The 14,303-nt window shown below is 41.7% G+C and overlaps 1 protein-coding gene across 16 annotated transcripts in view; it reads right to left on the reverse strand.

Annotated features, from left to right (window-relative positions):
• Positions 1-14,303, reverse strand: part of Tenm2 (teneurin transmembrane protein 2) — a 1,236,692-nt gene that overhangs the window by 365,606 nt on the left and 856,783 nt on the right. For 14 of the 16 annotated variants that reach the window (XM_028864303.2, XM_028864309.2, XM_028864311.2 and 11 more), the window contains one exon: positions 10,174-10,383. The exons of the other annotated variants lie outside the window; for them this stretch is intronic. In XM_028864303.2, the coding sequence (XP_028720136.1) occupies positions 10,174-10,383 (210 nt within the window). The remainder of the gene's footprint in view (positions 1-10,173; positions 10,384-14,303) is intronic. 16 annotated transcript variants of the gene reach the window in all.

The following is a 14,303-nucleotide window of genomic DNA, read 5'->3' on the forward strand; positions in this document are numbered from 1 at the left end:
TTGGGGTTTGAACATCGTATTGAGTATTTTTCATGCCCCATCTCTGTGCTTTCCTTTAAAATGTTTTCTTTCCATCAAAACAAGAAAAAAAAAATGTGCAGCTTGAGGAATCATGCAGTTCTACGATATTTGGCTCAAAAATAACAAGCTTTTTCCACCATCACTGCTTTCTTCCATCTCAGCAGCAACTGCATTTACCTTTTTTTAGCTGATTATTTTGGTACTTATCTCTAGTTCTATAAATAACATGCGCTGCTGTTATTTCTTGTGTTTTCATTTTTTAAAAAATCCACCACTTAGTAACTCCTCTCCACAGAAGGTGCAAGGCTGGGCTTTTTTTTTCTCTTCCTGCCCTCTCCACTCATACCTCCTTCCCTTCCCCTGTGTTTCTCTGAGTCCATGCTTACATCATGTGTCCACATTGGCAGCATCAGGCTTGGATATGATACTCAGGCATAAGCCACGTAGGGAATGATGACAAGTTATTTAATTTTGAACATATGATTTGCATGTAACTTTTTTTTTTTAAAGCAGGGTGTGTATGTGTGTGTGTTGCATGCATGTGTGTGCTGGTGTACTCACCTAGTATACCTGTGTGGAGTAAGAGGAGGATATTTGTTATCCCATTTGAGACAGGATCTCTCACTGAATCTATAGTTTGTGTCTTGTTTGTTTTTGTAGGGTGGCTGACCAGCAAACCCTGGTCATCCTCCTGACTCTAAACCCCAGTCTGGGGTTACTAGGCTATATGGCCATGCTTGGATGATGATGATTATGGTGATTATTATTTTAAGTGCTGGGATGTAAAGTCAAGTTGCAATACTTAGTCAGTAAATGCTCTTATCCTTGGAGCCAACACCTCTAGAATCATCTCTACAACCTGTTACTTAAATTTCCATATGCTAATTACCCTGGAGACTGATCTCTTTGGATCAGTTTCATGGCTTCCTTAATAACAATGCACACACCCTTACGCAAGTCATAGATTGTCTCTGAGCCACAGGTTTGCCATCTGTAAAGCAGGGATTGTAATCCAAATGTACAGTATAATGGCATCAGTGTGCCCAAGCAAATCACTACCAGGAGGGAGCACATGCAGCCAAGCAAAATTCAGTCACATATTCTAGTGAGGGAGAGACACACAGTGGGGAGATTGGTGTTTGAATCAAAGTGTGAGGAAGGGCTTATGTGAGGTGATTTCCGGGATCAGAGGAGCCGGTACACTCCTGTATTTATGGTGTCGGTGAGTGGAGACCTTTAAGATGTGGGGACCTTTAAGATGTGAGGCCTAGTGGGAGGTCTAAAGATTGGCTCCTCCCCTGTGCTTTGCAACTCTCACAAGCTCCAGCTACTGTAGTGACATCTGCCATTGAGGTGATACAGCAAGGGGCCCTGCCGGAGCGGATGCTATGATTATGGACTTCCGAAGTGGTGAGCTGCATGCACCTGTTTTCTGTACAAACAAGCTTCATGTATTTTGATGTGGCAACAAAACCAGGCCAATAGAGACTGTTGATACTCACTCGCTTGTATATGGATGCTGTCATGAAGCATTCTTACTTTCATTTTATCACCTTATCTAGCTTTGCCAGTCACAGAGGGGCCTTGAGCAGTGTTGGTGTTCAGCACTCAACAAACTAACTGTGTTCAACAAACAAACAACTCACCTTGACCTAACAGTGAATGCAGGCCAGTTCCCAACACCATCTAAGTCCCCTGACTAGTGACAGGCTGGTCCCCAGGACTCCTTTTGTCTTTCTCCAAGGTACAGATTGTGGAGTCACCATTTGAAAAGACCTTAGAACAATGGTCCCCTAGAATTAGCCCTTCCAAGTGTTTGTTGTACGACACCAGATGCATGGCAATAAAGAAACACTAAGTTGGGCTACAGCAAAATTAAAACCTTTGGCACTTCAAAGAACATCATCCACAAAATGAAAAGACAACCCAGGGAATGGGTGACAAGGCTTGCAACTTGGTTATGTGAAAAGCATCTGAGATCCAGAATACGAAAGTCAATAACAACAAAATCAAACAGTCCAATTAAAAATTGAGCAAGTGTCTTAAGTGAACATTTGCATATTTTCACATTTATTTATTTACCGTGTGTGTGTGTGTGTGTGTGTGTGTGTGTGTGTGTGTGTGTGTGTGTGTGTAGCCATGCATGCCAAAGCACACGAGTGGAGGTCAGTGAATAACATACAGGAGCCAGTTCTCTCCCTCCACCCTGTGGGTCCCTGCGATCAAAGTCAGGTCACTAGGCTTTACCACAAGTGCCTATACCTGCTGAGCCATCTTCATGGCCCTTTAATAAATATTTCACCAAAGAAGACATACTAATGTCAAAAAAGTCCAGGAAAGACAGTCCCACATCACTAGTCACTGGGGACTGCAACCACAGTTATAGTAGATGCCATTTCACACCAACGAAGATGGCTACTACTGAGGAAAAAAAAAATCCAGAAACAAGTGTTTGGGATAGTAGAAAAACTAAAATCTTTTTGGGTTCCTGTAGGACAAAAAATGATGTGGCCACTGTGAAAACAGTATGGTAGCTTATCAATAATTTTAAACACATCACTACTATGTGAGTCCGTGATTCTACCAGTGAGAACCATCCCCAAATCAAAGTTCAAACAGGTCTAACAGCTGTGCTCTCTGCAAAACTAAAAGGTGGCCCAATCTGAGTGTCCATTGATGGACACGTGACTAACAGAGTGTGGCACATAGAGTATCCACAATAGAAATTAATCATCTTAAAAGAAAGGGAATTCTGTCCCCTGCTACAACAAGGATGGAACCTGAAGGCATTACATTAAGTGAACTATCAGTCACCCATGAAAGAACAAACATAGCAAAATCCTATTTATATGAGGCCCCAGAGTGGCCAAACTCAGAAAAAGAAATATAATGATGGCTGCCAGGAGCTAAGGGAGGTTAATGGGTGTCAAACTCTATTTTCAATCTTTTATGTCAATTTAAATCCATGGCAACTGCTTTCAGATCCTGATAGAATCCCCAATATACCCTGAACTCCAAATCCATTTCACAAGAAACGCATACACATCTGTTGGGGTGGATGAAACTATCCTGGAGATAGAAGATTACACACAGTGTGAGCACAGAACTGTGTGCAAAGTATGGAAAAAATGACAGCATTAATGATAGGTGTATTTTACCATGGTCGAGAAATGTGTGTTGGAATTCATATTGGCTGTGTTTGCTGGTACCAGACCTACACAAGATCAATCCAGCCAAAGCTCCAGCATGGATTGGGGAGGAGCTCCTGAAGTCCCACCTTAGTTAAGGAGCTGAGCTACTGGCAATTGAGGGCTACTGAGGGAAGGGGAGTCAGTTTTCATTAGGAATGCCCAGTGGGGGCCCCTACACCCACATACATACTGGCGGCACTAAATGGACTCAGCAGGTTTAGAACAGAGTAAATGAAATTAGAAGAGGAAAACGGTAGTGGAGATGATTGGGTCAAAACATGTTATATGCATCTTCAAAAATCTCAATACTTTCAAACAGTAAATTGTAGAAAGTGTTTGTTTGTTTGGAGTATAGCTCAAGAGCCAAAAAACTGCACAAGATCCTGAGTCGATCTTCACTACTACAAAGAAATATTTGTTAAACTAAAAATAAAATTCCCACATTATATATTATATACGGGAGGCACGTTTTTGTATTCAATACTTATGTACAATTATTGAGTGCCAACTGAACTTGAAAAACAGTTTGAAACATAGATAATATCAAATCCAATCTCTGCTTCAGTTCAATTTTCAAAACCTCTTTTCAAGATATTTAGGTTCATGAGGATATCATTTAATGATTCATGTCAGCTTCAGGGGCTGTAGACAATGCTGTTTTACCGATTACAAAAAAAAAAAAAAAAAAAATAAGGTATATACTGCTCCATTTTATGGTGCCAAAGAGTATCTGAACAACAGTTTGAATTCAAGCAGTGGAGTTCAGAGCCCACACTTTAAAAGTTGTACACATCCTTCAATCTTGTTTAGCAGATGGGATTGTGGAACTCCCATTGGAAAGTATACATGTGCTGTGACTTAAGAAAATTAGAGACATTTTCAACAAAAGATTAAGTTGTGTTGTAAAATGACTATTAACCATTGTACAGGAAGTTGCCCGATGAATTAAATGTGGAATGTTAAAGGGAATTCGGGAAGGTTTGACATTCCATTTAAAAGGGTTAGGGCAGGAAACTGTTAATGCACTGCATGCAGTTAGCAGTCTCTGCTTTGCTGGGACATCGGTTCTTATGTACCCAGAAGCTGGGGACAGAGATGGAGAGGCAGAAGATACACAGTGCTGATCGACCCTGGGATTTGTGTCAATATCCAGATTATTTGCCGAGGAGAAGTAGTTCTCTGCTGCCTGTCACTTTCCCACTGTGCATCTCCAAAGGAATTACCTGTCCATCTTCATTGTGTGCTCCTGGGCACTGTGGTGCAAAAGCATGGTTCCCAACCCTAGCAGGATGGAAACCGGTGGACTGACAAACTATGCATGCATGTGTATTTATATGCATTTTACAAGGATGAAGAATGAAAGGAAGAGAAAATCTGATCTCCACAACATTGTTGGGCAAGTTGGCAGTGTCTTGGACCTGAGGGGTATATCCATTGCCAAATCTTGGCATGGGAGACTTTGTTCTGGAAGTGGGGTAGGAGTCTTTAGAACCTGGTTTATGCTGGTAGAACTATGTTTTTTTTTCCCTCTTGTTGAGGTTATTGCCACCATTATCAGCTCTGTGTTATAAGACTTCAATACTTCTCAATGTATACAGGTAAAATACAACGATTCGCTCTATACAACTTTGTATATCTCAGTTTTGGCATTGGTGAAGCCCACCCTACTAAGAGAGGGAGAAGAAAAGGGAGAAGGAGGAGAGGGAGGGCTGGGAAGGGAGGGAGAGAGAGGAGAAGAGGGGGAAGGGGAAGAGAGGAAGAGAATGAGGGAGGGAAGGAAGGAGGGAGGGAGGGAAGGAGAGAGAGAGAGGAGGAGGGAGGAGGAGAGAGAGAGAGAGAGAGAGAGAGAGAGAGAGAGAGAGAGAGAGAGAGCTTGGAAAGGCTAGTCCAGGTATCTCAGGGGTGATGGGAAGAACTGGAGCCCAGTGACTCAGGTGGGAAAATTCAAGTTGAGAAAGTGAGAGATACTTAACTCTAAGAAAAGTCAAAGAGTGTTGAACCCAAAGCTAGCACACACACCCGCCCCATTCAAGGCTAGCCTCCTAGGACTGCCTTCCTCACTGCAACCCACCCAGGCCTCCCAGGCTCTTGTTTTGCTAGTGTAAATGTGCATAAAAATGCAACACAACTTTATCATTTACAGATGATCTATTATTATTTAAAGACACTTAACAACCAAAAAAGGAAAATTTAATATGTCTTATGTATATGTAAGTGCATGTATATACAACATACAACATATAACAAATATATAATATATAAGAATATATCCTATGGTGTCTTCTTTCCATAAAGTTCTCCACCATATACAACAAAAAGTAGTAAATATATCAAAGCAATGGGGTTATCAATGGCATTCATCCTCTCAATAAATGTTTATCAGTCATCAATTATGAATCTGCTGTCAGAGCACAGTGGAGGAGCTAAAGAATGCAATGAAGCCAAGAGAAGGAAAAGAAGGCAAGAGAGAGGTGGGATAAACAATCTCATCATCACATACAGTGACTTTGGGAAAGGGAGGGGAGGGGAGAAAAGAAAAGTGGGAGAGGAAAAGAAGGAGGAGGGAAGAAAACAGAGTGCCACCATTAAAATACATAACAATTACTCCAAACTTCTCTGTAAATCCTAAATGAAATTCAACTTCCATGGGCCAAAAAGCAAGAAAATTCATAGTACTTTAAATGAGACTTTCCCTTTCCAAACTAAATTTACAAGGAGAAGATATTTCATTCATCATTGTTTTAAAGGTTTGTTGTATGTGTATGAGTGTTTTGCCTGTATGTATATATACTTGTTCTTTGTGAGTTCCTGGTGCCTCTCAGGTCAGAAGAGGACATCACTTGAGTGTGTAGCCTTCTCACACATCCCCATCTCTCCCACAAATGAGATGGTCCTGGTAGGGTGCCTTCCTTGTCATGAATGGATAGCATCATCAAGTTGATCATCAGGACAAACTTGTATACTGGCCATCTCTTTTCAAGGCTTTGGACTATGCTGTAACTGCAAAGTCTGCTATTTCCCATATCAACATCAAAAGAGCAATGGGACTGCATGTCTGTCCCCCATGAGATCTGCAGTTCACAAGGTCTGTGGGAAGAATGAAGAGTTGTCATGGATCAAGCCAAGTTCTGCCATTGGAATGTGCCATCTTTGAACACCTCTAACAATACTCCTAAACTGAAAATGCTATAGAGCTTACCTAGAGGGAGTTTATGTCAAGTCTGGGGGAGGAAATTGCATATGTTTTGCAGGTACTGCTGAGACTCATCCAGCCATCTGTGACGTATACATGATCTTCTCTAAGGAAAATCTCTCTGGCTTCATAGTGAGAACTGCAGTGTTTCCTTAATCGGTTGCTTTGTTTGTCTCTCTTGTTTATTATGCACCTTGTAATCTATGTTTCTCTTTTTGCCTTGGCTACCAGGAAGCTTAGTCTTGTTTCCTATCTGTATTAAATAAAAGAATACAGATTTATACGTATGAACAAACATAATGCTTTCCTTCCAAGACTTTCCTGTACATTCTTGTGCTATCTAATTATAGTTTTAGAGGTTTTTTATAAATAACTGTTTTGAGGGAGGTTCAAGAGAAAGAAAGAAAATCAGGAAAGGAGAAAGTATAGGAGGAGAGAGACAGACAGACAGACATACACACACATACACACACACACACACACACACACACACACACAGAGAGAGAGAGAGAGAGAGAGAGAGAGAGAGAGAGAGAGAGAGAGAGAGAAGAAAGAGCATTCTTTTTTTTTTTCTCTTTGATGCCATATAAATAAGACAGTCATTAAGATGGCTAGGTAAAAGCTTGGTAGAAGCAAATGTTTTAGAAGCTGGTTATATCAGTTCTGGAAACATCTCTCCAACTATACCTGTATCTCTGCTTGATTGGCATAGATGGAGGGTTAGAGCAACCTGGCTGCAAAGGTGCTGAGAGTTTAGTATCATGCACTAAAGAATGCACTATAGTCATAGAAAATAATGACAGTCGACTCATAAAGATGAAACTCGCTCATTGTTTGAGGAGGTTTTTGTGTTGGGGAAAAAGATTTTAGTGCCTGTATTTTATATCCAGTTTGTCTCTTCAAAACAGAGGTGTGTTGGGCAAGAAACGTGTGCTGTGACTTACCTAATGACAGGCTTTGACAGCATCAAATCAGTGACACACTAAGAGAGGGCAAGAAATAATGTTTTCCTGTTGTAGATGGGCTGAATATATTGGAAGCTATTTTAACTAAGGGGGAAAAAACCCAACAAAGTCTGAACTGCTACATGATCTTAAGATTCTAGTGTCATTGCCAAGGGACCAACTTAAAAATATTCTGTGTAATTATCCAGCTAAACTTAACACACCCAAACACAGGGGCCCTGTGCCGGTGCTGTGACAACCCCTGACAAATTCAGCCCCTTTCATCAAACTCAATTGAAAACACTCCAGCACCACGCTGCACTCTACATCTTTGGTGTCAAACTCCATTTTCAATCCTTTATGTCAAATTTAAATTCATGGCAACTGCATTCAGATCTTGATAGAAACCCCAATTTGCCCTGGACCCCTAATCCATTCCACCAGAGATATATACACATGCAAGTGTGCACACACATGCTCCAGCTGGGCAAGCTCTCATTTTAGCCAAGCAGGGGTGAAGGAAACCTGAGTCACTACCTGATTGCTTTAGCTTTAGCGCATCCTCCAGTAAGAGCCTGTTGAGAACAAGGCTACTATTCAATCAGGTGTCCCTCCCACTGCTGGAGAAAGCATATGAACATGGACTCTTGTTTGGTATGAAAATGGACCTTCACATTTGTGTGGCATTTTCTACTCTTGGTGAAGCTAAAATCGCTATCAGTTTTTTTTTAAATGAGCTGAACAAATTGATGTAACTGATGAAAAATGAATAATTTTGGCTCTAAACACACAGATCTGTTCTGTCCACCCAAATGATGAGCTCTTGATTTGTATACAAAGCCAACAAAGATCTTCTATTGACAACCTACAATCCGATACAGCATCCAAAAGGAAAGAAATCACCCTGTGTGCTATCACTAAGAAAACATTCTGGATGGCCCCGAGATAAGAACTGACCTCGCTTATGGAAATCATCTTTGCTTGGGTATCCATACATGCATAAAAGGATGCCATTTCTAAAAGCTCACTTTCTCTTTAATAATTGTCTGTTTTTCAAAAGCTATCAGCAGGTGCACCTCATTTTAAAAGCCTCTTGTCCTTCATAATACAATATTCATCACGATTACATAGTATGAAATAAAAAGTAGCAAAACACAAGTGAGGGTAGTTCAATTAAATGCAACATAATCTCTGCCACACACACAGAAAAAAAGAAAGAAAAGAAAAAATAGCACTGTAGCTAAAATCAGGTTCTGATGAAAGAAAAAAAGGGAATATATTTCCACATATTTTTAATTATATAGAATTTCCTCAAACATGATTTTTCATAATATATTCCATTAAGTTAACATCATCTTTGAAGAAAGAGCATTTTCCGATTTCATTTTAAGGCTGATTTTGAGCAATTATGGTGTCATTGTTCCACGGTAGAAAGGTTGAATTCATTTACTGTGTGGTTATGTTAGTTATGATTGATGTCTCTTCTCCAAATGATAAACCAATCACCCCGATGATGTAATGTCATTTTAAGAGTGCCATAATCACATTTCTCTCAAACTAGAAGCTCTGATGAGTTCTAATAAAGATTTATGGTAGATTAAAGGCCTTCATAATATCAACAATGGATTGCTCATTTGATGAGAGATTTGATTAGATAATTAAAAAAAAAGAATATGAGTTTGCTAAATATATCAGGCCCGGCTTTGAAGAAGGACATAGGCCATCACGAGTAGTAGTCTATTGGTCCATTTGCTGAATGAATCATCCTAATATATTTAGGAGGTCTTCTATAATTGGAGAGGTTGAGACCATTGGTAGCTTATATTCATGGATAGAGCCAACGCAGCCTTTTCAGGGAGTATTCTTGACATGCAGATCTCTCTCTTGTTTCTGATGAGCTGTGTTAATGAACATCATGAGGGGATAACTCAAATGGCAGCGCCAAAGCTTTGGGTCAGGAGTAGCTAATTTGTACCATGGCCTCCCCTCAGGCCATGGCTACTGAATCCTTAGGCAACCGTGCCCCCTTCTGTCTTCATTTGTTCAGGTGAACGGTCCACCAAGGGATGAATCCCTAACAAGACCTGGTTGTTGTGCTTGGCCCAATTCTATCTAAGACTTAGAGAGTGGGAGTTGAGACACACAATCCTCAAAAGTGGGGCAGAACCTCGTGTTCATTCCCTCTGTTCTGCGACTATGAAAACCCAAACAAGAACTGTGAATTCAGAAGCTGTGTTTATCACAGCACCTCGCAATCCGCTCGTTAAATTCAAGTGAAGTGGCACAAGCAGCGGGTCATGGCGAGGTCGTACCCCAAACACTTCAGTCTTGGCACACGGCATTCAGTATTCATGTCAAGGGAATACATTTTAATCGCAAAACCGTATAAAACAAGCAAGGAAGGGGAAGGCAGAAGCCAGTGATAAAAAGAAAGGGAACTGAGACGCACATAAACAGGGCACGCGAGGGTGTCCAGGGTCACTTGGCTATGACCAGAATCATAGTAATACAAAATTCAATATTCCGATGTCTCCCCACACTTCACCTTTGAGCCCAGCATGCTCTCACATGTAGCCACAGGCAAATTCCTCCCACAGAAGGAGGCCCAGAGCCTGTTCCAATCAGCAAAACCTCCCCAACAGCTGTGACCTTCAACAGATGCATCTTCGAACTACCATGCCACACAAACGACAAATGTGTTTCACCTTGATGCTCCCCACACCACCTTCTCCCAGCCTTTGTTTCAGTAGCTGTCGTTTTGCTGGAGACTCACGAATGTCAACCACAAAACACCACACATTCAGACACCACAGAGTTTCCTTACCACTGCTGGAGGCTTGCTGGGGCCCTGAGCATGCTCTGAGCAGGTATGAATTGGGGGAGAATTCCTCATCAGGGTTGGTGTCCATGATCTGATGGGAGGTGTTGCTGTCTAGCAATGGCATCTGGCAGCTAACTGGTGGAGGATTATGGGAGCTAGGCAGCTGAGCAGATGGGAGGAGGCTAGACGAGGATGTAGGTGGAATGGGACGACCTGGGAAAGAGGACAGAGGGGTCAAAGGTCAGCAATGAGTGTCATGAGAGCATCCTAAGAAAGTCACATTGAAACCAGCTGACAATATAAATATATTTTTTAAATGAAGTGTTCCAGATGAGCTTTTCAGAATGGTTTTGATGTTTCTTCACCAGCCCAAATGCATACCACTGGTAGTATGATACTTGATACTTTATTAATATAATTCAAAAAGGGCATCCATTTGAATGAAATCAGTCCAGAAAGGTCTTTCTATCTCCTTTGCTATGATTCTAAGTCCTCCTCATCTCTTCCTAAACTATTTCCTTGCTGGGCTCCCAATTTCGGCTCTTGAGAAATTGCCCACCAGCCCTGCCATGACTCCATCTCTTCCCCACAGGAGTATGGTATTAAGATGGTATTTCATAGGTAGAAATCAGGTCATATCATCTTCACACCCTCAATGGCTTTCCACTGTATGGGGGAAGAATTCTGAACTTCCCATAATGCTAGGCATGCCCTACCTTCTCTGGATGGTCTACTTCACCCAGAGGGCACCCTTCCTTTTCTCCACCTGGCTCTTTCTTATCCAGTCAATTGGGCATTCTTATTTCTCTTACTTGAACATGCCAAGCCACTCCACATTTACATAGCTTTTCATTCCCACCTTAATGGACATTGCTTCTACCACCTGGCCAATATTCTCAAGACTTCTGCTTCTCTTCAGTAAAGCTCTCCATGTTTGTCTGCTTGAAATGAGAATGACTTTTTCTAGCCTATCTGCCCATTTCAACATCCTCATAGACTCTATTATTACCTGTTACTTAGACTTGTGTCCCTAGTGAACAAATAAGGAGGCTTCACTAAATCAAATCCTTTAGCTTAGGGTAGAAGGTGAAAACAGGTGGGAAGGTCTCATATCTCCATGCCAGTGAGTTGATCATTCCCTGTATCATGTGACTTATTTGAACATCATGGCAGATTCCTATGTGGCCAAGCATGGCTGCTCCATGCCATAGGGAACAGTGGTCAGGCTGTCAGAGTTGGCAGTAACCTGGAGTTTCCCTTAGCTAGAGAAGGTCCCTTTCACATGAACGACTATTGGAATCTCTTCCTCCAAGGCAGCAGCTTCCTGACACTGACTTCTGAGTGATGACAACTGCTATGTGTTCATCATCAACTGTGTCCTTGTATCCAGGGTCATTGTAATTGGTGGCTGGCTCGTTTGCTTATAAGTGAACTAATGAAAATGAGCTAGGAGAAGCATCCCATCAAGCTGGGGTATGGAGGGAAGGGTAGGATGTTTGGGAAACAAACTTGAGACTCAAACAGTTTAATGCTGGGAAGTGTCTATGCCTGAAGAATTGTAATTCCCTGAAGAACTACACACAGAGAAGTATTTTCACACATTCAGGTAGATACCAACACTTGTTGCTCCTTTCATAACTACATTTCTTGATTTATTACTAAGTGTACTACATGGTACCCTAGATAGATGATTTGGGTTTAATAAGTGCACGCACAATTTGCTGAATCCTAAGGATTCCTCATCATCCAGCCCTCAGAGATCACCTCTAGTGAGGTCCAGGTGATAAAACTCAGGGTGGTGGAATGTACTAACATAGGATACTGTAGGGGCAGAGGAAGGAGATGCCTGGTAGGGTTCAGGGGAGAAAAGGAAATAAGGATTCCTGAAAGAGTGGATGCTTAAGCAAGTCTCTGAAGAAAACGCTCTCTGGGAGAGAATGGGCTGAACAGTACCAATGAGGCGTCAAACCACTGTTAGCTTGCCACCCTTTGGAGGGACAGAGGTGACACACAGTGGAGGAGATAAGATACCTTTAAAGTATAAATGGTTTTCAGATTTTAAAATTTATATGTCTCTAAGTATGTTCCTACATGTACACGTTCCCATGGAAGGCAGAAGAGGGTGTGAGATCTCCTGTAGGTGGAAATATGAGATGACTCATGTAGATGCTGGGAACCAAACTTGTGTCCTCTGGAAGAGCTGCTCCCAGCCACTGAGTATCTGTCCAGCCCTAAAGTTCAAATCTTAAGTTTCTTGACCAATAACATAACTGAAATGGTGATGACCCATCCCTGATACGTCAGTGGGTAAATGGAGTTTGATTTGAAGCATACAATACATTCATAGCTGTTGGGGAGCAATATAAGATACAACATTTTTGCCAGGTGCTCTGGACTGGGTGCTGTGGAGTTTTATCAGAATCAATGCTAGCATTTCATCAATAATTCTCTCATAGATCTTCTAACAATAAAGCGATAACTACCACCACTGTAACTGCTATTGCTTATTGCATGGCCTCTATCTGCCGCTCACTGCACTGATCTGCTTACTTGCATCATCTCTCTGAACCCTCAAAACAACCTCGTTAGGTTAGAGTGACCACATGTTCCCATAAAATGTGAGAATAGAATATCCTCATTTTATAGACAAGAAAATGGAAAAGGAAGTGATGTTTAACAGTCAGTAGTAAAATGTCAAGGGCAGAGCTTAAACTTGGGCTTGTCTTTCCCAAACCCACCCTGCACCTAATCCTGGTGCTTGCCCAAATAGCATGGTAATGTGGTAATCAAAATAATAATAATCATAATAGTAATCATAATAACAATAAATAGTAATGATGCTACATAAAAGGTAAGGAATTTATGCAAGAGAGATACTTTCAAGGTGCCTCCTCCCAATCCCAGGGCATCTTCCAGATTTCAAATAAGCACATCTTTGAATAACCACACATAGAAGCTACCGTCCGACAGAATTCAAAGTTTTCACTGTCAGTTTGTTTTGAAGTTTGTAACGACATTACCCTCCACCTTTCTTCAAGGCTTTGGACTGCAGATGGGTCCTGCCCAGGTCCTGTGAAGTCAGTGCTGATGTCCACTTAGCAGTAAGGCTCAGGTAGCGAGAGATTTTTAAGTCACAATCAATAGGCTTTACAGCGTGTATTACTGAGGCATATCTGAAACTGGATGTTGAAGAACAAGGATGGCTGGAAGCCAATTTTTAAAGAAAAATTTCTTTGAGCGATTGAGGTAGAACTAAGGTTCGAGTGCAAATTTCCAGGAGCCTGGTAGGACAGTTGTGAAATCATTCTTTACATGAACTTCTGGGGATTCTGTCCAGCATGAACTCATTTCACACAGTGCAGACAACAGAACTTTTTAATACACACAAATACGGACAAGGAAAGAAGAGTCACAGCACAGGGGAAGCTTTGGGGTGGCTTTGCGTACTGTGACTGTGCATCATAGTATCGCGTAGCCCTTGTTAGTTCCCTGCTTCTCTGAACTCTGATTGATTTTGCCTTGGTTGCTTCTTCCATTCTTCATGCTGGTACCTACCACTACTTGGGAAATTTCAGAATCCCAAGATCTGCCCCAAGTCAAAACAGTGTGCTGTTCCCTATTTGTTAGGTCATTTGCTACGTGTGTTCGCTTAGGCTGCATTTGCCCCTGACTATTCCAACTGACAGAGACCATCTGTGTAGATACGAATGGGTTCCAAGGCACAGGGGAGAAAACTGGAACTTCCTTGGCTCCCTTTGTGGACTCTGCTTTCTTACAGAAAGTCTTAGCGTGGGTGGGCAGCTAACCAGGCGGCAGCTCCAGCTGGAGTCCCAGGTCAAGTATGGCAGAAACTCCTCATTCCCAATGGGTTCTTCAGGTTCTTTGTGAATGAGTACAAAGTCCTCAGCAACTGTACAGAAAACCACACTGAACTGATTTGTTACAAAGTAAAGAGGAACGTGCGAGGGTAGCAACATATCATTTATTAAGCTCCTATGACCTCACACATGTGTGAGTGTGTAGGCACATGGATTTTCCAGGATCCCCCATGTGAATCAAACTCTGTTTATCTGCATGATTGGATTCTCTTAAGCATAGAGACGAATTCAGTTTGCTAATGTATCTGTTTTCAG

The sequence above is a fragment of the Peromyscus leucopus genome, chromosome 8b (genome assembly GCF_004664715.2).
Source record: "Peromyscus leucopus breed LL Stock chromosome 8b, UCI_PerLeu_2.1, whole genome shotgun sequence".
Classification (NCBI taxonomy): Eukaryota; Metazoa; Chordata; class Mammalia; order Rodentia; family Cricetidae; genus Peromyscus; species Peromyscus leucopus.